This window comes from Lineus longissimus, chromosome 19, assembly GCF_910592395.1.
Source record: "Lineus longissimus chromosome 19, tnLinLong1.2, whole genome shotgun sequence".
In the NCBI taxonomy this organism is placed as follows: Eukaryota; Metazoa; Nemertea; class Pilidiophora; order Heteronemertea; family Lineidae; genus Lineus; species Lineus longissimus.
Window position 1 is genome coordinate 3,463,173 of NC_088326.1, and position 27,975 is coordinate 3,491,147.

At 40.3% G+C, this 27,975-nt stretch overlaps 1 protein-coding gene across 1 annotated transcript; it reads right to left on the bottom strand.

The window, feature by feature from the left end:
• Positions 1-49: 49 nt before the first annotated feature.
• LOC135502764 (neural cell adhesion molecule L1-like protein) lies at positions 50-27,975 on the bottom strand. Its single transcript, XM_064795850.1, has 15 exons — positions 27,888-27,975; positions 16,505-16,577; positions 15,270-15,293; positions 14,029-14,137; positions 13,442-13,620; positions 12,656-12,853; positions 11,855-11,992; positions 11,051-11,162; positions 10,385-10,563; positions 9,741-9,887; positions 9,346-9,513; positions 8,420-8,734; positions 7,608-7,730; positions 6,816-6,903; positions 50-6,414 (listed from the first exon to the last, which is right to left on the bottom strand). Exons 2-15 carry the CDS (start codon positions 16,563-16,565, stop codon positions 6,183-6,185), a joined length of 2,073 nt encoding a protein of 690 aa, XP_064651920.1. The 5' UTR covers positions 16,566-16,577; positions 27,888-27,975; the 3' UTR covers positions 50-6,182.

Genomic DNA, 27,975 nt, shown 5'->3' on the forward strand with positions numbered 1-27,975 from the left:
TCTGTACATTTGCTCACTGGTTCCCCCAAATGAAATGAACAAGTTGTAATTAATAGAAATGTTGGACAGAATTTATTCATTTTCTACAAAATACATAAAATCATGTCAGTATCTTTCAAAAGATTATGCTATATCTATAATGGATGGAAGGACAGATTTACCCCAAGAGAGCAACTAAAAAACCCATTTGTTGTTTTTATACTAAATGTATTATGATTTATTTAAACCTTTCGCTACCCCAGGGTTTTGGCTTAAGGAATTAATACCGAGCTGGCGGTCATTGGTTGTATAATCAAGACCGCTCGGGTAGACCGAAAATGCAGTCCAAAACCCGAGGCGCTTCGCCGAGGGTTTTGGACGTAATTTGAGGTCTACCCGAGCGGTCTTGATTATACAACCAATGACCGACAGCGAGGTATTAATTTCTATTCTAAAAGGTTTCAAAATTAAACAAATTAAATACGATTTGAAAGGTATATATGTTCCGTTTTCGTCAAAGAATGATCCAGCCTGGTGTCCGGAACTCCGCCATATTGTTGCTTGTGAAGATGACGTCACGCAGCAAGGGAATTCCCAGTCTGCTAGCTCGATTTCTACCATTTCCTCGTCTTTGACCTCTTCTGAATCCTGACTGACGACCTCGAAAGAGTCCTCGGGTATCCTCCCTACTTCACAAATCCCAATATATCGGGGAATACTTCAAAATCTCGTGTTCTTGACATTGTTTTGTGGGGCTGAGTCGTTGCTTCTTGGTGAAAATAATTCGTCTGCTAAAATTCAGAATTTTATACCTACCCAGGCGGTCATTGGTTACGATACCAAGACCGCTCCGATCAAAACGAGGCGTAATGTATTTTGTATTAGAAACAATGATATACTGTGACTAAGGCCTTTTAGAATATGTACCATAACCCTGGCCCGCATCTGGTATAGACCGAGCGGACTTGATCCCAACTGGGCTTACAAAAACGTTCATTAGCCAGCTTTAAAGACCTACGCCATTCGTTAAAAATGTTGAATTTGTAATTGAATTTAAAAATGTCCAATTGCAAAGATACATACTAAATATGAATATCAACATTGCCGTTGTGTAGACTGATATACAAATACTATGAATACCAAGTTTAAACAAATTTGTATTCATAATAACTGCACTACGGCCTTGTGTATTAGTGGATTTCTATTTCACTGGACTAAAATTAATTACGAATTGCGTACCCCTTTAAGTATGATAAAGGCTCCTCTACAATCTGTTGTACAGAGAGTGATTAGTTTGACGTTGATTTGGCTGTAGTCATTTTCTCGAGGATCTATGATGCGCCCGAACCAGGATGAATTTTATTTTTTTACTGTGATGGCTCTCAACACCTTGAGAATACACGGTGAATTTTGAGGGGATTTTAAATTGCTAGGAAGGGGTTAACGAAATGTACAATCTGAATGTTTCAATTGTGAGAGAAATAATATAAAATCTACCAGATATTTTCCAATTTATACCAAATATACAAATGCTTATTTACAGATCTAATGTACTAATACAGGAGACATGAAATGAACAATCATTAAAATTACGGCGCATCCGGTTAACGCCTAGCGACGTGTACGGCGCCGACATCTTGTAATAAATATATCACATTATATACACGTAGGGCACTATTGTTAACCTGGACATTAACCCATTCATGACCAGTATCTGTTGGCAATGCTCCGTGATGGATTCATTCGATTTAGGATTACAATCACACGAATTGGAAGAATGTGCTCTTAGCACCAGATGGCGCTGGACGAAAATGGCTGCCTAAGGGAAAGGGTCAAAGCGCTGTGTGAATGAGCCAGCCTCCTGGAGCCAGAACAGCCACGGAATCAGGACAACATGAAGACCGATTGCATTTCTTTTTGCTAAAGAACCTGAAAGGCTGCGATTATATGGGTCACGTTTTCAAATGTGACGTGTCACTGTTCACTTTTCATGTGTGACATGAAGAACAAAGAAGTCATTTCCGAAGAACGGCCTACATACGATTCTCGATGTGACCTTTGACCCCGTTAACTCGTGACACGTGAAACATGACAAGTGATAACGTAAACCCTATATAGCTCCGGCCTAAGGGGTCCACATTTGGATTTGCTGAAAAACCAATTAAGATTTTTCAAAAAACTCAAAAAACGTTATATCAAACATGTCTCAGATAATATGCTTCAGTGAACTTTAGACAAGGAAATGACCCAATTCCATCAAACACAAGTCATGAACAGGTATATCGTCATACAAAATGTTGGATATGCTCTCGGGTAAATATAAAGTCGTGACATAAAGACAAATATAAATTCTATAAACTGGTGCCATCTATATAGCTGGACACATCACTAATTATGCATTTCACTCCTCACTGCTGTGGAAATTGTATACAGTGTCCCTTTAAGTTACAAATATCAAATATGCATATGTCTTTATTCACATTTGTTTGAAGTTTAACTCTTTCAGCCCGGAAGCCGTATATACTCGACCCACCATAAAGTCTTTCATCATCTCCTAACTGGACATCTTGGGGTTAAGGTTTGACCATACATACCACCATTTTGGCTAGTAAGAGTTCTCATTGCTTTCGGATTTCGAGTTCTAGTCAAAACGGTAGTGACTATGGTCAACATTTCTCACCAATTTTTATCAAGAACGTAGAGAATACTGGTCAATTGACACAGGCATTTCATGGTTGGCCGGATACTTTAATTCAGGCACAGACTGTCCGATCTCTAAGTCTAAACAATACTGATGAAATCTCGGATGGAATAGTTTTTTTCACAACTGACATCCCATAAATCTTGCAAGTTATGCGCAATGTGCATATAACCTACGTTGCTCCCTCAGCAGACGTCTCTCTATAAGGGACAACCTCTCTATAAGGGACAACCTCTCTATCCTAAGTTTGGTCCCAAATTGGTACTTTCAATTCAATTTGACCTCCCTTATCAGGACACCTCTCTTTTAAAGACAACACTGTTCAGTCCTGAGGGTATTCTTCATAGAGAGGTTCTACTGTAATAATATGTACTAAGACACCGTTACTAAACAATTCAAAGCAGAAAGACAAACATATTATGGCACGTAAAGATTAACATCAAAATGGCAAGCATTATACATATAACAAACAGCATTGATGCACTCTCTAACAAATTTCATTTGACAAGCATTTTCAAAACTATTTACAATTGGCTATAAGATAATAACATAAGGCATGCAAAATTGAAAGCAGTTTCATTCTTAGATTTCTGTACGTTTCTCTGTATACTGTGAACCCGGAAGTACGCATGTGCCGTTTATTTTCACGTAATGCAATCACGAAAAAAATGGCCACGAAAAGGAAAATGTAATTGAAATCACGGATGCGCAGGTTGTCAAATTTTACAAAACCTCGAAATTAATTGGACACGTTTATTTCTGGGTTAACAGTAGATCTGGTAATTCTTAGGGGGACTATAGACACGAGATCAAGGGTCCACAATATCTCTAGGTCCTTTAACACGCACATTCATTGACCTCGCGTTTGTTTCCACTTAGAGATAAACATTTTTCTTGCACTTTTGTGCAATCTCCCTGTCGTGTTTAGAGCTGTGTGATAGGATAGACACTGGGCAGTAACTCTGTGCAATCTGGCCCACCTTGCAGGTGCCTATGGTCTCCCTTTAAAGAACAACTCGAAACCCCTTTGACTTTTGCAACTGGCAACTGAGAGTGAGTCTACCCCGAAACCCGTCCCCTCCAGAAGCTGATAGGCCTACCTAAATACCTAGTATAAAATGAGTTATGAAAGATCTTCTAATCTCAAATCATCATACTGAAAAATAACTTTATTTACATATACATGTACATGTACTCTCAATACTATTATGGCTATAATTATTTAAATATCATTCCTACAGGGTGTATCAGAAAAACGCTGCATTAGCTTCTCTGGTAGATTTAAAGGGAGGCGGTTTAAAGTTCATTGGAATGGGAAGTGCAATTATGCTAAATATTCAAATATCTATGAAGCTGGAGTAGTCCATAAAAAATGCAGTGCATAGAATTCTACAAACGAGATTCCGTTGATTAAAATAAAGTTTAACATTGCCACAGTTACTGATGAATATTTATTGCCCAAACACTTGGACCCCTACCCTCAATCTTAAAGTACAGTGAAACCTCCCTTAGCAGACACCCCTCTACTAAGGACAACCTCTCTATTAAAGACACTAGTTTTGGTCCCAAATTGGATGTTTCCTTTGAATTTGACCTCTCTAATCAGGATACCTCTCCATTAAGGACTACATTTGTCAGTCCCGATGGTGTCCACAATAGAGAGGTTCTACTGTACCGGGACTGTAATATAGCGTTTCGGTACAAAACAAGAAAATTGAAAAAATGGACGCATATACCGTGACGATTGACAAGGACATTCTATACGAAACAAATGCATAAAATATTGTCAAAAATTAACATTATCCATGCAAATATTTATGCAAAAATGGAAGAATTGACAAAAAAGAAAATAGATAGATATAATCAGTAAAATTGTTTACAGTATTATGCACACTGAAACACTCATATCATTAACATTTACATATCATTCTGAGTATTGCTACCTCCTTATTATAATATCATTGTTATTGCATATCAATGTTTCCAAAATCTATTTTATTTGAATGTCCACGAACAATCCTGTGCCATGTCGTCGTTCCAGCACATATTCTAAAACACTTTCATTTCAATGGCTGATATGAATAAAGTCTAGCAGATGCTTTTACTTCAATTTTGTACAGAAAGGTGTAGTGTAAATGTACATGGAGTTTTAGATAAAAGCATTTGCTAGTCTTTATTCATATCACCCAATACAGCTTTGATTTCACTGTTTGTTTGATCAGGCTGACAAATGGAGAGGCCTGTGTCTCCTTCGAGGTGCACACGTCAACCTCGATTCTGAGTGCGATTTCCATTCATAATAATAATAATACGAGTCTTATATAGCGCAGTATCCAACCATTAACTGGCCGCTCAAAGCGCTTGATAGGCCTCTTTAAAAAGCAAATGTTTCAGTTGTCCCTTGAAAGATAACAGAGAGCTGCAGTTCCTAACAGTTGAAGGAAGTTTGTTCCACAGCTGAGGGGCTCCAATTGAAAATGCTCTACCACCGACTGACTTGACATTGGCCTTTGGGATAGACAGAAGAACGGCCGATGAAGAGCGCAGAGTTCGAGAAACGGTATGAACGGTGAGAAGTTCTGAAAGGTATTGGGGAGCAAGTTGGTGAAGACACTTGTAAGTAAGAAGGAGAACCTTGTACTTGATGCGCTGTTGCACAGGAAGCCAATGTAGAGACATACAAATTGTTAGAACTTACGATACTAGAACCGAGGTTGACAGTTAAATCGCCATGCTGACTTAAAGGTGAACATCTGTACTACCCCAAATGAGGGCAAATGTCACAGGGGTTAGTGTGCAGGGTCGGAGAAGAGAACAACCCCTGATTTCCTGAAATGGACTATAGCTATACACGTTTTGGCAGACAACAAGGTAAAGTGCATTGTCTTCCCAAAATATGGACTTATTTCTCACCCTTGGACTGCATGGACAAAGGAGATTCCACCTCACTTTAACCCCCTATTTTCATTCTGAACCTCTCTGCTGATAATTTAGTTTTAAAATGCCATAAATTTCTGTAGTTATGGAAGAATTATGCGATGTGGAACTTTATTACCAAAAGGTGGCAGTAGAGGTCAGTTGATGATTGAAGCGGGAAGTTGGCATCATACGAAATCGGCTTCCATCAGCAGCTGTGACTTCTCCAAGTTCAGGATAACACTCATCTTGCTATAGCGTCTCGCAGGTAAACAGAATTTCGAAAACACAAACTTGACAAGCTTTGCCGCTGACCACGATCCTGACATCATTGGGTTCCCTCTCCAAGTTGCTTTCAATACTAGGCCTTTATCTCGCTTAGCCAGGCAAAGCCCAGCAAATTCGAACTCCAACCTCAATGAGAGAATGATATTCCAATGGACACTTTATAGCATTTTGAAACAAAATGATCATATTAGACACCACAACTTCGTATAAAACCTACCAACATAAGCGCATATAAAATTTTGATAGGAAAGTCATTTGGTTTTGGAAATACCGCTTAAAAATCAGCAGGAGATTGGCCTCACACCATCGTGTCTGAACCGCTTTTAGAGTATGGAGGCGGTGCTGCGTCATGTCGTGTGTTCTTGTTCTTATCAGGAACGTACTGACCGATGAATGAGCCATCCTCGTTGAATTGGCCGTTGTCGACTTCACCGTATTCGGCCATTGAGTCGCCGTCGTCGTCGTCGCTGTCCAGCGCTTTGATGCTGCCACTAATTGAGGCACGACTTCCACCGATGGGATCTTTCTCGCTAAAAAGAAACGAAGCATAAAAAAGATGTTTAGATTTTGATCTGACAATACGGTGGCGTTTCGATGATGGATATTGTATTATACCACTTGTCAGAAATGCAATGAAACAGGGCGTCTTTAAAGGGCTATGCCGTTCGTTAAAAATTTGAAATTGTATTTGAAGCTGCTCACTAAAAATAGCGCTGGGATAGTCTGGCCAGCCTCCAAACAGCTATCCTGAAAGACAACTCCACGCACGGGCGTTACATGTAAATACATCACAGATCCTGTGCCTCTGTCTGCACAGTAGCTGGGCAGTTGGCTTAATGGCATATGGCTGGAATTCCTGACCTTTTTTGATGGGCACACAGGCATGATGTACACTGGATCAGAGCCTATTTTAATGAACTAAATGACTTACTTCCTCTGGTAGTCGTTGAATCCACCGTGCTCAGGCTTGTGGAGATCATTCTCCGGAACATTTCCAGTTTTACGCTCATTCTCATCAACTGAAAAACAATTAGGAAGACATGAGACATTTTTCATTTTGGCAGCTCTACGAAATTTCTTTTTCCTACCAAAAGAATCTGTGAAAATAAAATACTCGTGAAAATTTGGCCATTACGGTACAAATAGCATATACAGTTGAACCTCACTTAGTTGACATCTCTCTCAGGACAGCACTTTTCAGTCCTTGATAGAGAGGCCATCTACTGTATTTGTCTGAACACTTGGTACCACTACAAAGAATATGGTTCCAGGCAAATTGATGGTGACCACAATGACTATCCACCCTCCCTTCCACCCCTTCACAACTCTTCCTCCTCTTCCTTCTACCTCCCCCATCTTTCCCCTTCTACCTGGGCCATGGGTATGACTCTCCCTTGTTTCTCTTGATTCAGCCGAAAATGAACAGAAGTATAATAATGACCATGACTGCTATCATTTCTCCCATCCATCCCTTCTCCATTCTACCCCCTCCTAATCTACCTACCCCCTACCTCTCTACCTCCCCTCCCCATCTACCTCCCCCTACTTACCTGGGTATGACTCTCCCTTGTTTCTCTTGATACAGCAGAAAATGAACAGAAGTATGATAATGACCATGACTGCTATCATTTCTCCCATCCATCCCTTCTCCATTCTACCCCCTCCTACTCTACCTACCCCCTACCTCTCTACCTCCCCTCCCCATCTACCTCCCCCTACTTACCTGGGTACGACTCTCCCTTGTTCCTCTTGATACAGCAGAAGATGAGCAGAAGGATGATGATGATCAGAATAATTGCAACAATGATTGCAATCCACCACAGGCCCCCTCCTCCGGCAGTTGTTACTGTAAGAAGAGGTCACAGGGGTCAAATAGCGTAAATTGACCTTGAATGGTTTTTTCGGAGCTACATTCAAGGTCAAATATTGGGTATTGGGTATTTCAGAGCATATCAGTCACGATGTACCCATACCGATAGGTGCAATGGTCTAATTTGATCATGCACCCGATTACGGGGCAACTCGGCCTATTACCAACTCGGCCCACCAACTCGGCCTGGGTTATAAATCATCGGTTTATTGGCATAAGTTTTCCTTATATTGTTTTTTTTGTTGCTATATATATAGGCCTACTATTTATTCATTCCTGGTGGAAATTTGAAGAGAATTCATCAAGATTTGGAGAAGAAATCCATGAGATCACAGTCATGAATGTGCATTTGGAGTGCTACCGCGACTTTTCCACACTCGCCGCCGTTATTTCATGGATTTCTCCTTCAAATCCCAATGAATTTTCTCCAAATTTCCAACGGGAATGAATACATAGTAGGCCTATATATACCAACAAAAAACAAAAAAATATAAGAAAAACTTATGCCAATAAACCAATGATTTATAACCCAGGCCGAGTTGGTAGGCCGAGTTGGTAATAGGCCGAGTTGGTCATACACCATGCACCCATATCGCTCAATTTTCATAAATATTGCTGTTGTTCGCTTTTTTGTACTAGCACCTTCTATTCACAAAAAGACTTACCTTGAATGACTGTGCCATTTGTGTAAACTTCCGCTGTCCTTATAATTCGCTGAAATGGCTTTTCTGTAGTTGCGTAACAGGAGTAATTCCCAAGCGCCTCATCACTCTTACCATACTCTTTCACGTAAATTCTCAACGTGTTGTTTGGGAGTTTCTCGATTTTGCCCTTATTCATGATGAGCTTGATGTTGTCATGGTACCAGTCAACGTGGACCGGTTTGTTGGGGTCGCCAGTAACGCCGCAGTCCAAATTGATGACCATGTCGCGGTTGACGAGCTGGACACCACGCGGGGGCGTGCTGATCACGAAGGAATCTGGAAGAAACAAACAAGCCTGAACTCCATCCTCCTTGCACAGGACCGAACTTTATCATTGACAACGTTGTTCCGACCCTGCTTGAATTGGCTGCCATTGTCTCCAAATGGCCTTCACTGGACAATAGATAAAGATTTTGAGCCAGGACTGGATCTCTTTAACATGTGCTTGTACTTGAGGTTCAGTTATATCTAGTTTCATTTTCTAACAAAAGGAGACATCTGCAGTCAATGTGTGAATGTATAGTCAGCGAGTTGTGATACACAAAATGACCAAAATGGCAGTTTGGAACACTGCTAATGGGCAGTGGAGAACACTGCTGATGGGCAGTGGAGAACACTGCTGATGGGCAGCGGAGAACACTGCCTATGGGCAGTGGTGAACACTGCTGATGGGCAGTGGAGAACACTGCTGATGGGCAATGGAGAACACTGCTGATGGGCAGTGGAGAACACTGCTGATGAGCAGTGGAGAACACTGCTGATGGGCAGCGGAGAACACTGCCTATGGGCAGTGGTGAACACTGCTGATGGGCAGTGGAGAACACTGCTGATGGACAATGGAGAACACTGCTGATGGGCAGTGGAGAACACTGCTACGATCTACTCACTGAACACGTTAATATAGCCACTTCCGAAACTCTCTCCGATTGGGCTCTTAGCGTAGCACGTGATGACACTCAAGTCCGATGCTGTTATGTCATTGCCTTTCTGCACTTTCTCGATCTTGTATGTGCCCTCGTTTCCATTCACGGTGAAGCTCACCCGCGGTCCTTTGTCTAAAAGGAGTGATTAAAAAAAACGTCTATCATTAGCTTTATAAGTAAATTTCAATGAATCACACTGTAACATTGCTTCCCTCCAGACTTTCAAGTCCCACCTATTGGGGCTGACCTTTTTGCAGTTGCCTTAGGGAAAAAAAGCACTCCAGAATACCCACTCGCTGATCAATGGGAGCGCTTTACAAATGCCAACATTGATTGATTGATTGATTCCTGTAACTTACTCTCGGCTGTGACCGGTATATTGTTTTTTCGCCACTCAATCGTTGGTGTGGGTTTGCCAAGGGCGATACACTTGAAATCTATTGTACTGCCATCTGTTGCATTAGTGTCCTTGACAGCATTTGGATTATTATCAAAATAGGGCGGCACTGAAATATGAAAAGTTTACATATCAGGGTAAGGCACGAAATGTAAAATTCTCTGTAACCGAACAATAAGTGCAACATCTATTAACAGGTAACACTGGCATACGGCAACACCCATAAACAGGGAACACTGGAAACACCCATAAAGTTAGCAGTGTTTAATTATTAGCAGTTTACATATCAGGATAAGGCACGAAATATAAAATTCTCTGTAACCCAACAATAAGTGCAACATCCATTAACAGGTAACACTGACATACGGCAACACCCATAAACAGGGAACACTGGAAACACCCATAAAGTTAGCAGTGTTTAATTATTAGCAGTTTACATATCAGGAAAGGCCCGAAATGTAAAATTCTCTGTAACCCAACAATAAGTGCAACATCCATTAACAGGTAACACTGGCATACGGCAACACCCATAAACAGGGAACACTGGAAACACCCATAAAGTTAGCAGTGTTAGTTATATGTCTATTCAATTAACTTCCAACCTACCATCAACTATGACCTTATAAATAATGGACTCCTGGCCCTGAGTGTTCTTCCCATTGCATACGTATTCGCCATTGTATAGCTCAGTATCCTTTGCACCATCGATGACGATGTGAGTGCCGTCATCCTTCGGCACGTACGCTGGCATCGAGGTCTTTGTCCACGTGTATGTGATTTTTGGACTGGAAATGGGTGTAAAACATAACACATCTAATTGCGCAAATATCAGCCTCTGAGCTATCAGGTAAAACCAAGACGCATTTATGCAGTCTTTACAATAATGCAAGTAACAGTAAGACCAAACAATTATTATACAAAACAGATCTTCCTGAGCAAAACACGGATACTGAGCTTTAAGCTTTTATCAGTTAAACAGAGATGAATTGTTGCAGTTGTTATGATAATGCAACTGGAGAGCAGATGTTTATACCATATCATCCTAAGTTACAACACAACCAAACTTTCTATGTGCAAATAAGCACCTCCTAGCAATGGGCTCAAACAGAATACTTGCAACATGTATTACACACCTTAAAACAGAGATGTCCTGATAAATTAGGGAGGACAAATTTAATGGAAACGACCACTTTGGGGCCAAAAGTAATGCCCGTAATAGAGAGGTGTCCGTAATAGAGAGGTGTCCGCCAAGAGAGGTTCCACTGTACTTACTATCCATTGAAGAAGCAGAAAAGATCAAGATCTTCATTTTCGAGGATGTGGATTACATTATTTGCACTCAGAGTCGAAGGTATACTGGGTTTTTTAGGGGTCACTGTCCCATCTAAAAAGTAAAGAAAATTCTTTGTTTGACAACTTTGTCGTATACCCTACGTACGATGACCTGAAACAAGAAGTATTCTTTTACGATATCAGAAAAACCCTCGAGCCACACATACTGGTGTGTATTTTGAAGAAAAGTGTCTGAAAATGTATTAAATAAATATCCGGCAATCTCGGAGGGGGTGATCTCAACCCATGTGTAAAAAGATCTGGACTGCAGGAGAAATAAAGTCTCACGCAACCTTGTTTCATCCAGACACCACACTGGACAGCACACCTTGTCAATGAGGAACCTGCAGAACTAAAAATCCAGATGGCAGCACCAGTACTAAAAGGTACACTTCCAGTGCATTTTCCATTAAAATCAAGTTTTGTTGATTTTCTCCCTAAAACTCATCAAAATAGAATTAAGGACCAATAAAACAACATTTTTGGTGCTATTTCCCCATGTAGAGTAATTAAGGGATGAAATATTCAATAATCACTGACCCGGGAAATGGCTTTCTCATTACAACCATGGTCCACTTGCCTGCAGGGCCCCCTATTGGCAGGTTCTGTCATGTAGGTTCTTCATTGACCTCACTGCCTTGAGTATTCAGCTTGGTTGGACAACAACACCTATTCGACTGGACTAAAACTGCACACCAAGAACATTCACAGTGTTCAATACTTTAATTTCACTGGACTAAATACCTTGAACATTGAGTCTGGTTGGGCTGCCATACTTGTTTGACTGGACAATCGGGTTTAACGCATAACACATGTAGGTCCACTGAATACCGTTTATCACCCTATTATCATCCATCTCCAAGTACGCAAAGTACAGCGATCCTGAAATTTGAAAACAAAGTTTGACTCCTTCGCAAACTCAGCCAAGGAAAATTATAAAATACACAGGTGTCCTGATTAGAGAGGTCAAATTGAATGGAAACAACCAATTTGGGACCAAAACTAGTGTCCTTAATGGAGAGGTTGTCCTGAATAGAGAGGTGTCTGCTAAGGGAGGTTCCACTGTACAGTAGAACCTGAAAAAAACTGTCCATAATAGAGAGGTGTCCTGAAAATTCAAATATCTACAGAGAGTCGAGACACTGAGGGATCTTTCCATTCCTGCTATCGAATTTAGCATTAAAGGAAACCTACCACAAAACCTCTATAAGAATGGGGAGTCTTGAACGGCCCGGTTAAAACCTAAGGCGGGAATAAGCATCCATTGATAAATCTTAGCAGTTCCAAGTTCCCCTCAGGTAGTTGATAATGAGAGCTGGGCATCTGGGTAACATTGGGTAACGTTGCATAACATTACTGACTCCAGTCACTGAACTGCATAGGTAATCACCAATTTACATTGTAGTTATTTTTACTACGTTCAGCTAGTCTAAATAAAGATTTTCTGCCACGACTGGACCCCTTTTAGGTATGAAGAAAAAGTCTGAAATCGGCCTATATGGAAAATTTGACATCCCCGATAGATTGAGCTGATATTTTTCATACCTTTGTTGTCTATACTCATCCTCCAGCCACTTGTCAATTGGCTCACTGGCACATCACTCTTTGGGTCTTCATGGACCCGCCATTGAAACGTGGCTTTTGGCAAACTTGGCCTGGTCGTAAGACATTTGATCATCTTGGGCTCACCCTTTATTCCCTGATCTAGAACAGGGTCTGCGTTTATATCAAATACTGCATCCTCTGGAAATCGAAAGATAGATATTTGATTAGAACCATTTTTGAAATGATGACGTGTTGATTAGTGAGGGTCTGATTCTTGAATTGGCCACCAGGGCCAAAATCCAAAAACTTAAAACCACATGAGGTTCAAGTATAAGATTAGACCGCCACTGGCCAACCCCAATACAAGCGGGATGGGAATTGGCCTTGAATAGTCACATTTCATTTGCCAGGCTGAAAGTAAACAACTTTATCGCATTGACTATTTCCATGTGACGTCTGACGTCACATGCACGGTGATTGGCCGATTTGAGATAACATTGGGCATGCACGTGGTGAACGTCTGGTCATCCCTAAAAATAGCGCTGGCCATCCTCCAAACAGCTATCCTGAAAAACGGCTCCACGCACGGGTGTTACACAGTTAGTACATTACAGACGTGAACCTCCGTCTGCACAGGGGCGGCACGGTAGGTTAAATTGACCTTTTTCAACTGCACATAGGCTCGATGTAAGCCTATAGCATAGCGGATCAAAGCCCTTTTAATGGGCCAGTATAAGATAGAAGCTGGTATGTGCATTTACGGGTTGGACCCTGGGTAGGACTTACGTGCTATCACTAGCTTAATATGATTGGTCACCGCTGTTCCATACATATTTTTTGCAACGCACTGGTAATATCCTTGCATGTTTACTGTGAATTCATTTGGTGGGAGGAAGCCGTTAGCCGCAAGCGCCGTTTTCCGACTCGGATCTGGTGCCAATGATTTCGTTTGTATCCACTCCACGCTGAAAAATAATGGAAAAGTTATGTATAGACGCGGGAATAAAGACTGAAGCAGCTTTTGGTGCCATTTGGGGTCTATTGGCCTAGTGACTCCAATTTTGGCAAGAGGTAGAGTCCACACAAGCTGCTCATGTTTCTTACTTGGTGGGGACTTTTGTCTGCTCTGGCAAAGACACCAGATACGATGAAATTAAGTTTTATGTCTCGTTTGAAGGATGAGGAGTCAGAAATTTTAGTTCCTTGAAAGCCACGCCAGTTTATCCAGACAACCCTGCGTTCTCCCTGTGATGGAACACCGGCCCTATTGCGTGTTCGTCAGCAGTGTTAACCACTAGGCTATGAGGCTCCTGCCTGTAACTGACATGTTCAAAGCAGTCAGGTCAGACTGAATGATCGTAGCTAGGACTTACGATGGTGTGGGGACGCCATCAGCTATACACTTGAACTGATGTGTTGAATCGATCGTCAACGCAAAAAGAGATTGCTTCTCGGTCTCGAGAATATGAGGAGGATGTCGAACTGAAATGTACAAAATGTTCCTATAACATACGCTTAACTTGCATTAAAAGGTGCAAAGATGTATCTATTTCTGGGAGGAGTGAGTGTTAAATGTAATGTGTAATTAGGAGCTATTGAAAATTATTAAGTCCAGCGCATTTCAAAAACGTCCCTGTCTTGTTTTGAAGGCATGGTATCTTGCCTCAAAATTCCCAGATACAAATTCTGTGGCCACCCCAGGACTCTCATTTACCCCCAAAAAGATATACTTACACCCTCGAAAATGACAAGTGGAGCTTTGGCAACTGGAAATATCTTTCCAAACTAAGTCTTGAAACCCTACAAAAAGTGGAGCTTTGGCAACTGGAAATATCTTTCCAAACTAAGTCTTGAAACCCTACAAAAATTATCTGGAACCCTTGAAAATCCAATTTTGTCAAGGTCCAGGGTTAGCCTCACAGGAGTGTATGTATCTGAAACCGTTTCTGAGCCTAAAGTCTCCAATTCCCAGAGACGTTTCTGAAGTGCACGCAAGACTTTTCTGCGCAAGGCAAGGCTCTTTAATTGTAGACAGTACTGTAATTCTAGGTAAAATCTTGAACTACAGAAAACGACATCTGTTAGTGAGTGTGTTAGAAATAAATACGGTAAACTAGATGTAACTACGGTAAACTGCCAAATACATGAAATCAAAACGCCAATGACACATCAGTGACGCACTTCAATTATCTCTATGTTTCCCGTATATTATGCGTGACCTACACACGACTTGTGCGCAACCTCCCCACGACCTGCACGCGACCTCTACGCTGGGTAGTGCGTCAATGAAACGTCACTGATGCGACTTACGGGATGTCAATTTGTGATTTGGATGGTATTTTTACTAATCAGGTCCACAAAAATAAAATACCTGCAAACCTAGTTTGTTATTTAGTGCTTTGTTAGTCAAGAATTCAGACTTGAAGGTTAGGTTAAGATCATTTTATACATACATGATATTATCAAGAATTAATAAAAGGCCATCAATTTTTGATATCATCAAGAAGAAGTAAGATTTTATCAGTGTCTTTCACCCCTTCTATATAGTCTATATCAACATGCACCTGCACCTGTGTGAAACACTGATTTACTGGGAACACCTAACTGAACATACCTGTCGATAATGCAGTTACACCACCTGTCATTCGGAGAGAAAAGAGGGTTGTTCAAGCAAGCAACAAAAGAGGCAAGCAAAGAAATATAACATCAATAAAAATTTTTAAAAATTAATGCAAGTTAACAACATTCTCAAAGCGCTTTACATTTACTATCTGGTCTAAGCTGAAGCTATTTTAAAATTAAAGAAAATGGCTTTAAAAGCTCCAAAGCTCATATCAAACCGTTAAAAAGCCAAGAATCCCGACCATTGCTTGCTCATCCCAATGTCCCGAACAAGGCTATTCCCCCCTTGGATATTCTTGCGAATAAATAAGCTAAAGCACGTCTCAAATTGAAACGTAAAGCCAAGCGAAAATGCAGGCAAGGCATATTTTGTTGTTGAGAGTAAGCGGTGTCATAAAGAGCCTTATGTTGTGAAGAAAGAGATGAGACATTTCCTATTTGTGGAGGATTTTCGTTTTTCCCCTTATCAAAAAGGGTTTAATTTGGCGGCACAGGACAGATCAAGTGTTGCGTGATACGATGTCACGTCTCCTAAAGATGTCTTACACTTCAGGTTGCTTGTGATGTGTATGACGTATGCAACACTCGATTGTGCCTGGGCCAGAAGTATATTGGTTCCAAAATGTAATGTATCAGCATAGGGGGCGCTGTGGCTGAGCTGTGAATCAGCATTGCAAATCCTGTATTACACAAGCCAAGTCATAGCATGCAGATTTCAACTTCAACGGCCAAACTATGTAGATTTATTTGGACCAAACCCCCTTTTCCAGGCAGTTAGACCTGCTCTTAAGATGACACACCTGCCATCTTCAGGGAAAGATATGAACTGAAAATATTTCGACTCTAATCCAATGCCGACATCGGGATTCTTTGGGAGTACAGGGTACTGGAAAGGGGGTTATCTTGATCAATGTTGTCATTTTTCAGGGGCGGATCCAAGGGGGGCCGCCCCCCCCCCCCCCCATTTTCTGCCGACTTGAATTTTTAAAAGTTTTTCTTGCGAGAGATATGCTAAAGAACGATGATCAAGAGTGTTTGTAATGTGCCCTAAGCCCCCCCTTTCTCATAATCCTGGTTCCGCCCGTTTATTTTTACCATAGTATTAAGGGGTTGTAAGGTGTTGCAAAAAAGTTATGATGCTATCTCGAATAGAAGACTTTCTCCGGGGATCTCAAAGGGGGGTTGGTCCGGCTGCGAAAGGATCAATAGGTTGAACAATTAACTTACGTTCTCCTCCGAGGGTAAGGATGACGAATGTGCACAACAACAAGTGCAGTAATAATCCCATTTTGGTAGAAATCTGAAAAATATAACAAGTGGGATTCTTTGAAGAGGTTAACACTTGTGGCTTACCACACAAAAGGGCCCAGGCTCATGAAAATAGGAATCAGGGTTTCCGCCAGGAGCAAAAAAAAAAAATTTTCAAAATTTTTTTTCTTAAAAAGGGTTATGACCCCTCCTGAGACGTTTTTTGGCCCTCAAACCACTACAATTGGCTCCCAAATGCTCTTATTTTACATATCAAATCATGAAAATTACTCATTTGACAGTAAAACAAACTTTAGTGCTCAAAATTAAGGGGGGATATCCCCCATGAAATATTTTAGGGGGGGAGTCCCCCCCATCCCCCCCTCTGGCGGAAACCCTGAGAATGAATAATTGGTCTCGCCCACCAACTGTCCAGCCAACTTCTTCTTCTTCTCTGTTCAACCTGCCTAAACTATAACTTCATCCTTTGGTGGAGATGCAGTGGCTTGTTGTTTCGAGGTCATGCTCTGTTCACCACAGTTTTTCCTCGACATTGGTGGGACCAAACAACCATGTAAATATTTCCACAAAATTCTTGAAAATTCAGAAATGGTCGTAGATCGGTGAAATTAGAGTACAAGAGAACATCTCTACTAAGGACACCCTTGGACTGGCAAGTGCTGTCCTCAATAGAGAGGTGTCCTGATTAGAGAGGTCAAATTAAATGGAAACATCCAATTTAGGACCAAAACTAGTGTCCTTAGTAGAAAGCTTGTCCTTAATATAGAGGTGTCCACTAAGGGAAGTTCTACTATATTGTTAATCATCAATCATGTCTAGACCAGTTTAACACACGATTTCCATACTAAGCACAACCTCCATTGTGCGTGATGATCTAGAAAATATATTCTGTGGGAGGACATTCTCACAAAGCAGGCCAGACTAGGGACATTAACAAAAGCATTGGAATTCTTTCTTTTATATATCTGCTGATTCAATTGCAATGATAAATGAAGAAAATAACTTTTATGATGGCAGCAGTGTATGCCTGTCAAATATGCGGCTGATTACGACTATAAGCGACTAAGGGGTTACACAGACTGGTCACGTTTTTGCAAGGTTTTTTCTTGAGTATCAACTACCTTGTAAAATACAACTAACTGACTAGATTAACTTACTTAGTTTTCCAAATATGAATCTATCACAAAATAATCCCGTGTATAATCTCTAACGAAATAAACCTCCAAAAGTTGTCCTTAGATGTGAAAGTTTATTTCCAATTGAGCACTGTATATCCAAAATATGAAAATGCGATTCTGCCTCTTAGACTTCTAAACAAGTTATGCTCAAATCGGAAACCATGTTAACGGTTTCACGGGTGACCATGTGACACATTGTGCAGGAAACAACCCAATTAAGTGACACACATGCTCCGCGCTGATCAGATGCTGATCATTTGCATGGAAGAGGAGGAGAGTGATTGAGAATTTTATACAGTTTCCGAGAAAACGTGTAGTTAGAATCTCATAAATCAGGTTGATGATGGGTAATTATGTCAATTTCAGGTTGTGTTGATTGGGAAGAAATTAATAAAATGGTCTTCGATCAATGAAACCAGAGTAAAGGCAAAGGACAGGGACAGAATAATACCAAGTTACCAAGTTTTAGCAAATTTTCATGGATGACAACTGTACTATAAGGCACTGTGTATAACTGCATTCTATTTACCTGAACCACCAGTAAATACAAACGACATATCCCTTTAATGCTGTACTGTTCATAAGGTCTTTGACATGGCCACTTTGAAGGCTATGCGATGTAAAAAATATTGTGGGTAGAGGTGAGAAGCAGGTGACGAGAGAATATTAGTACTGACACACACTGGGCTTGATTCCAGTATGGTCAAGCCAAGCCCTGATGATTCAGCCTTATCGCTTCCTGCAGTTGTTTAAATGACCTTCTACAACAAGAGGAAGGAAGCTATGGATGGGATCATGCCGTGTTTTATTACCTGACCGGGCCTACACACACTGCACCAGGAAGAGAGGCTCTGAACCTGAGCCTGATAAACAATCGCAGTAACATTTTCCCAGAAACAAAAGTGAACCAAGAGTTATGCTCATTAATTCACTGTGAAGATCTCCAAGACAAACATATAGAGTTATAGAGAAGGCGAAGGTTTCTTCCGGGGTCTCCGGTTTCCTCCTACTTACATTACAATTGCCCAATATTGTTTATACAGCTAATATTGTCCTTGTTGACGCTCGGCTATCAACTCAATATCTTTTTTCAACAAACAAAATGATACCTTATTTTACCTCTTTTCAAGTTTAAAACTTGATAAGTCTCTTGTGCGCATTCATCTCATCTAGTGTACACATTTCACTTTCATTTTAAGCATGAAATGAGCTGCACAGTAATTTGACAAAAAAACTGTTGATTCCATCACAAAATGACCTAAAAGAACCACATATTTTACACCAACTGTATTGAATGATAAGTTCTTTTTCAGTTGAAACCAATAAATTGCAGCTAAACCTCATTCCATGACAAAGATACCCCAAATTGCCATACATAAAGTACATCGCCGCATTAAATGATAAGTTCTAGTTCTGCTGAAACCATCAGTGTGGCAGCTGTGGCAGAAAAAGGCAAGCAGATGACACAAAGAGCAGACAACAACAAAAGCACCAAGATTTCGACAAACAAAAAACGAAAACCAGAACATTTCGCAAAAATATTTGAAGAGAAGGCGAATATTTTGACCATTTGAACCAGTCTACATCACCGGTTAACACTTCTGTATCAATTTCATTCAAATATTTTGGAATTTTTCGCCGTAATTTGCCAAAATTGGCAAAATCTGTTGTCAATTTTCTTTGTTGTCACCAATGAATGGCTGGATACTAGAGTCACCTCATAATTGAATGGAACTGGAACACTCAAGTCGAATACCAATTTTCGTAATTCTGACGAATGCTTTAAAAGTATCCAGCCCACCATCGGACTTGCTCATTTAACAGAAGGTAGGCCATACATATTTTGTCTTAATCATCCTATTTGTCTCCAAATTAACGGCCAATTATGAATTGTGTCACCAGGAGTTTTTTGCTGACAAACTCATCTGACAATGTAACAGGAGGCTTATTGCTTTAGTTTGGAGCTACAGTCTACAATGGTGTCAAGCCGGTTGTATCGGGGACCAGAATATTTCTACTTCATAGAATATTTCATTACATACAGTCAGGTGTGATGTACACTGCATGCAACATCATATCATTACCGGCGTCGTAACCCTATTGGATTTTTGCCGGAGGTATGGAGCCCACTACTGTCCACTTCCTTGCCCTGACATGGTATCTCTCAGGTACAAGGGACCACAGCTTTTAGTCCCATACCGCAGACCCTAGAATATTTCTTACGAAATCGGTGTAGGTGTTGTGAAGAGCCATAGCATTCAGAGAACAAAATGATAATGAAATCGACATTGTTGTCTGAAAAAATTCAGTTTGCTGCCAGTGGGTTAATCCTTGTATGATTCATGTCTGCCGGATTAAGGATACAAGATTAAGTCGGGCAGCCACACATGGGAAGTGATACATCATGTCCCGGAAAAAAGACAGCCGATAAGGACACATGAGGATATCCAATAATCTAACACTTTCTAAACTATCGTAGAGTAAATGAAATGGCCAGGGCCATTGTGCTCACCTCATGTGGTGGCAAGATGGATAAAGAGCATGGTATTGTGTCATGTAGTGTTAGGTTTGATGTAGGTCCAAGCAATTACAATTTCCCCAAAATGGCCAATTTACAGTACATTCGACCTCTGTGACCTTGAAAAGTAGGTCAAATCAAAGAAGACCCGGGTGACACATTGAATGGTTGTTAGAATTAGATGTACCTATGATATAAAATTGGTGCCAATCGGGCAAGTCATTACTAGGAATAATGGCATTTTGAAGAATTTAGGATTTGGCCCCCTCCCTGGAGGCCAAACGGCAAATCAGATCGCACCAAACTTCGGTACCCGAGATCACCTGACCAAGGGGTACATGTGTACTTAATTTGTGATCAATAGTCATTGCAGTTAAGAAACGTGCCATAGTTACGGCCTGACGGCGAATTTACGCCATTTGACCTCTGTGACTTTGACAAGAAGGTCAAATTAAAAACCTGTGTGACATATACTGTATGGTGGTTAGATGTACCCATGATATCAAATTGGTGGCAATCGGGCAAGAAGTTAAGGAATAATCACATTTTTAAGGTTTTTGGATTTTGCCCCCTGGTGGTCAAGTGGTGAATCAAACTGGACCAAACTTCGGTCCCTGAGATCACCTGACTAAGGGGTAAATGTGTACCAAATTTGGTATCAATAGTCATTGCAGTTTAGAAACGTGCCATCGTTACATCCTAACGGCCAATTTACACCATTTGACCTCTGTGACCTTGAAAAGGAGGTCAAATCAAAAACCCGGCGGATATATGATGCACCTTTGCTAGAAGTACCTACCATATTTTTTTCAAAATTTCCTGACTACTATTAAAGGAGATATTGCATATTTTCACTTTTAACGTTTGGCCCCCTGGTGGCCAAACCATGAAACGAATCGGACCGAAACTTGGTCTCTAAGGTGTCATTACATAAGGGTACATGTGTACCAAGTTTCAACTCAATAGCTCTAACAGTTACGAAACGTGCCCTGCTAACGGACGACGGACGACGACGGACGACGACGACGACGACGACGACGACGACGACGACGACGACGACGACGACGACGGACGACGGACGCCACGGTATGGGATAAGCTCACCTCTGCTAAGAGGTGAGCTAAAAATGAATGTTTTGTGAGGGTTTATCTCTTTTATTGTATGGGATATTCAATCATGCGGACCACATTTACGTTTTATCTCACTCATTTCCATTAGCTTTTGTAATTCTTTTGTTTAAAAAGATATGTCCAGATAGTGGTACAGTTATAATTGGAGGATTGGCTCCAGCTGCTTCAGGGCAAGAACGCTGTTTAATGGGTGTAATCGCTGGTCATGACTGGCTTGACCTGTGGCGGACAATGACTCATCGAAAAAGTTACAGGCTTCAAATATGATTGATGGGTGGATTCTGTGCTTGTCTGTCATGATTATTACAGTAATCCAGGACATTTATACCGGCAAACAGCCATCAAAGTTATAATCAGAGACTTCATGTTCATTCATATTTTACAAACTATACGGCTAATACCATGATTTTAATAAAGACAAAAGGCATTATCAATTCTGTGCTGATACTAATAATGTATCACTTCAGGATGATCACAAAGATTAAAAAACCAATATGGAAAGTGCGTAACAATGAGATAAATCACCATTTTTTGTAGATTCAGAATGTTAAGTCACGTCTCGCTGAAGTATTTGAAATTTATGATCAATCACAATGGGTAATATGATCTGCTACAGCAAGTAACTGAGAATAATTGGGAAAAAAGTGATGATTGAGTGACCAATCCATCACCATGATCTGATGAAACATGTCGCATATTTTTTCATTTTATTAGTCATTGCTGTAGCCACAGGTTCTAGCCAGTGGATGAGTGGATTGAGTTTAAATTAGGCAATCAACTGGTCCAGTACTGTGCTTCCAAGACATAACTCTTTCACAACCGCACCCGGTATACACCGGGTCCGTACACTGCGTATGGCCCACAGTAATCCGTAAAGCCGGATTATCCCCAAGTTCCATCATCGCCCCAGTTCCTATAAGATTTGGTTGGTTGCACATGAAAAAATGAGCTGGCAGCACTGCACTCGATTCAATGAAGACATCGTCCCTAAGATTGGGTAATTCTAGCTAGTTATACATTGAAACTTCTCATAAGAAAAGCTGGGATCCAGGCCGCCCGGTCTAGGCCAGGTGTGGGCCAAAGGTACTATACACCCTGCGGAAGCGAAAAAGACAATCAAGAAAACACAGACATCTTGAAATCTCAATTGTGCAATTAATGTGATCAGTATCAAAACACTTAATAATAGGTCTACATCCAAAGCATAGTTCAAAGTGTTTACAACACTCCTAACCACTTACGGCCTACAAGCATCAATCATTACTCGATTAATAGCACAATTTTGTCATCGGTGGGTCATAGGCCTAAATTCACTTTGGATGCGCCAAATATGGCTGTGCATTAATTATACCTTTATATGATACAATATGTTTCCTGCAAAGCCGGGCAACAACAATATTACTTTAAATGGATTTTCAGTCTGGGTGGTGTATTTGACGTCAAGTCTGCCTTTTTTAAACCACGTTTAGGGTCGCATATTCAGGACACGTCTTTTAAGACATCTTTTGAAATTTATGCGCATAAACTCAAAAGAAGTCGACATGTATGAAATACTGCTCTCGCTTAACATTTGAATCCATGATAGTCAGGTGAATACGCTGTACATTTTAGTACAGGACCAGTGCATTTTTTATTGCCGACATTGTCATATTTAGACCGAAACAAGTGAGAGCTGAAATTCAAAATATCAGTGAGAAATTTTGATATACATTGTCCACAAAGATACCTCTCCATATTGTGACCAATTTAGAATGAAATTAGCTTAAACGAATTTCAACCATACGACCTTTTCTCATGCACATTTGCATACGAAATAGTAAACAATTGTACAACATATTCTACTTAACTCAGCCTGGAATTATCTTTATAGTATTTCTCTTGTGAGTTTCTTTAGGTTTTCACATCCCATTGTCCGAATTCAGGTCAGACTGACAATTGCCGCTTTTCATGAAATATCATGTAGGATTGATCGTCCAACGTTATTTGTTATTTTATAACACAATTGGCTATAACATCCCAGCCCCAAAGTGTAACCTTCATGTACATTTTATTACTAATGTCTGTAGGCGGTGAGTTCGGCGGTACATTCGGGGTTATGGAATATCACGTTTGAAATGTCCTGCATGAGGCATGCCAACTGGCTTATGCTCGCAATACATCCAGTGTCACCTTGTTCAAAGTTCTATTAATTTATTTGAAATATATTCAGGTTACTCTACAATTATTAAGCAATCTCTTGAAATAGTAGCATAACGTATAGGCAAAGTACTGAGTTTCTTCAGAGAGGAGGTACTAAGATAATCTAAAAATGGTACACAAACAATTCATCAAAACTTCCAGATGCACCCCTGTGATCCTCTAAACAGGATCTGGGGAAATATCTATTTGTCTCACTTATGAAAGGGTGTGACTAGGCTACCATATCCTGACAGCCATCAAAATATCAACATTTTAAAAAGCAACTTCCCCCTTAAGGAAGCTCTTATTCGAAACTGTCAATATGTCAAATCAAGCAAACTGTTATATCTTTGACATAAGCCGAATCATAAATGTCTAAGATCGTTTAGATTCATCGCCAAATTCATCAGATGTGGAAATTACAGAAACGCCATCGGTAATACAAATTGTACGAATGATAATCCATATAGTAATGAAAAGATTAGCCCATCACATTTTCACTTGGCTCATTTATAAAAATAAGCCAGAAATACATGTACGTATTGTAGAATAATTACCCCGAGGTAATTAGTTTGTCATAAAATCAGATCATGACAGTCAATCTCTAGCAATCAATAGGATCGTACCTTGACCAGTCATTTGTAGCTTTTATCATTTGAACTAATCATCTGTAGCTTTTATAAGGCCACACCAAGTTAAAATCTTGGAGAGCGGGCCACCAGGCAAACTAGCCATCCCTTGCCTCTTGCACCCACATTCGTTACGCCATTTGCTAAGCAGTCTTGACCTCGATCTAAAATGGTGCACTTTGCAACAAGATTTCATTTATTGCAAAATGACTTCAATCTAATGGTCCACTTGTCCATTTTGCAACTAGATTTTATTCAATGCAAAATGACATTGATCTGAAATGGTCCACTTGTCCACTTTGCAACAAGACTTCATTCAATTCAAACTGACATCGATCTGAAATGGTCCACCTTGCAACAAGATTTCATTCGTTGCAAAATGACATTGATCTGAAATGGTCCACTTGTCCACTTTGCAACAAGATTTCATTCAATGCAAAATGACATCGATCTGAAATGGTCCACCTTGCAACAAGATTTCATTCAATGCAAAATGACATCGATCTTATGGTCCACTTTGCAACAAGATTTCATCCAATGCAAAATGACATCGATCTAATGGTCCACTTTGCAACAAGATTTCATCCAATGCAAAATGACATCGATCTAAAATGGTCCACTTTGCAATAAGATTTCATCCAATGCAAAATGACATCGATCTAATGGTCCACTTTGCAACAAGATTTCATTCAATGCAAAATGACATCGATCTGAAATGACCTACAAGATTTCATGCATTTCAAAATGGTGTACTTTGCCATAGTTTTTTTTTTGTTGTCTTTTTTACCTTTTTCCACTTTAACCAAGTGAACCAAAAAGTCCAATACCAGACACCAAGGTGATGTCTCGGTTTTTGTTGTCTGGACTTCCAACCTATAGGGAACCGTTTTGAAATTAGGTAACTGTCAATTTGCAATTTGCACATCATACCCCAAGGGCTGTCCTCATCATTGCTGTTAAAACTCATTCGTTACCTAACAAAAAACTTGGCATTGTATGAAAGAATATTTTTCAATGGTGTGAATGGACCCACACTCCACTATAAGATGGTCATTAGGCTGCCTGAATCAGGTAACTGTTAATTTGTAATTTGAAAAAGAAACTGCCAACATTTCCTCAGATCAAAAAAAATCTACAGTGTCCCAGACAACTGGGTGTCCATTTTTGGTTGCTTGTTGGGTAGATGCATCTGCTAGTTTTGGAATAAGTTCATGACCGGGTTGTGAAAGCCTCAAAACTTTAGGGAAATAGGTAAATTTCAAATTGCAATCTGCACATCATACCCCTAGGGCAGTCCACATCATCGCTGTTGTACCTCAAAAAACAACTTGGCTTCAGTGGAAAAAATGGCTTTCCAATCTGCACCAAGGTGGTCGTTGAGAGGAGGGAAAGGGGTAACCTGTCCTGACATCTCATTATAAAAAAGGTTCCATCCCGACTCCTAATCCCATCAAATCCACCACAAGTTTTTGCCTTTGCCAAATTATCCCATTACGCTAAAACGTGAGTCTGTCTCGAAAATCCCAACCATGTTTTGCTCTCTCCAGTTCTGAAAAAGACCATTTCCCTTGTCATTCTTCAGCTGCCTGTTCTCGAATCTGAAAACTTTTACTTTGTAATATTCTTATCATGGCCTCAGGGGGGTCCCATCACCGGTCTCTCACGAAAATCCCCGCCTGGTCTAGCCTAGCGTCCTGAAAAAGACCCTCCTCCTCGTCATTCTTTTGGTGCCTTTTCTTGAATGTGAAAACTGTTATTTTGTAATTTGCTCATCATGGCCCAAGGGCTGTCCTCATCATTGCATTTGTTATCTCACGAAAACAACTTGGCGTCAAGGCGGCACAACCGTTGGACATGACGTTAGAAAATAGCGCCAAAATAGCACCAAATTGCAATGTTGTGTCATTTCGTGATGTGATGACTGGTCAAGCAAAGGTTCATGCTTTGGTCACGACTGCCTCGGTGATTTATGGTGAAATAAGGGTCATGATTGTCTCCGTCCCCTTTTTGTATCCTTTGTGCATGGAGGTGTTTTGTGGGCTCCTTGTAGACTGACTGCAGCAGCCCTGGGCCTCTTAGGGGTGATTAATGATGTGGGATCCAGGGTAGGGATGCATAAAGGTATCGGGCAGAAAGGGTTTTCGTGTATGATAATTCAAGGAGGAAATATCATCTCTGATTTAAAACCATGAGACTTGGGTGGGAATGTAGAAGTTGTCTACCAGGCAATTGAAAAGGCAGAAATTCTCCAACTTCTGGCATACTTTACACTGATAGAATCGATAAATATAATCAGTGTTTCCAACATCTTTAATCAAGTGAAATTATCAAATTATCGAATTGCATCAGTTAATGTGTTCAAAATGTTCTTATTATGACAATCGCATCATGATTAGTTTCTTGATTATCTTCAATCGCGGAAAAACATAAGAATCAACAGGTTAAGAGTTGACCATGACAACCACCATTTTGGCTAGAACTTAAAGTGATACTATGATGTGATTTACAACTTTGCGGAAATACGTCCGTTTTTAATTGTTGATCACAAATGTAAAGCTCAAATTTTCCATTTTTGATTAGATTTATTATAAAATCGCTGAATGCAAACCACCGCGACCGCAAAAATGTTCATGTTGTGACGTCATCAACGAAAACGTCATCGGCGTAGCGCAATTTCAACGGCATCGAAGCGAGCCGTCCGGGCGGGATTAAGCCATCAATTTCTAGAAAATGTGCATTTCGATTCGAAAACCTTACCGATTTATGAGAAAGTGATGTAGTCATTTGTCCAAAACAGCTAAAACTTTATATGGTGAAATTTGACACGAGTTACCCTTTAAACCTGAACCGTATTTACCCTTTAAAATCCTAAACAAAATGAACTTAATGCCAATTTCAAGGGTAGGAGTCTGCTCTTCGTCTTCCGGAGAACAGCCTTCAAGGTTTTAACAGGACATTTACTTCATTTTGAAGGAGTTGTAATTTCTTTAGGATTCTAGTTTTAGCCAGAATGGTCAACCTCTCCAAAGTTACTTATTATCACTGAGCGTTGATTAGGCCTACTGCTGGATACTCAAGCTATCACCACAGTTGTTGCTAAGGATAATGCTAGAAGGGATATTGTCAGATGTAGTCTGGTACGGACCACAAGAGCTGCACGTGTGTTCCAAATGGGGGGGCCTGGGGGCCTTGCCCACAAATTTTTTGAATCAGATGCTCCGAGATGCAATTTCAGGGCTATTCTGATGAATTAAAAGTGATTCTGGAAGGGCGCTTTTTTAAGTATGACTGTTTATCTTCTTTTGATATATCTATTGGACAACGTGTTTTTCTCAGTAAATTGTTTTTCTGTGTGTTTCTACAGCCAGGTAGGCCGGAGTTATCAGCCATTTTTTCATCCGGTGCCCAGCTATTAGCAACAACATTGCATAAAGCGAGTTCTCTTCACCTATTTGATACTCACCTTTTCTCGAATTCCTTAAAATTTACTTTACGAAAGGAAGAACTTTTATCAATCCAACAATAATCTTTTTACCTACCACCAAAACCGTTATATATCCAAGTATTCCAAAAGTACTTTTACTCCGTTACAGATGTTGAGGATATTCCGAGTAACTTTAGAAAAACTAAATTAAATCACTGCAAATAAGTACACAATCATGACAAAAAAGATTTGTTATCCACTGAAGTTGTTGTATAATTACTTACCGCTAACAACAGGGATGTAATCAAATATCGAAATATTCCAAAAATATTCCGTCTCTCCGCACTAGGCGACTCTCTGGGAAGTTGTGAA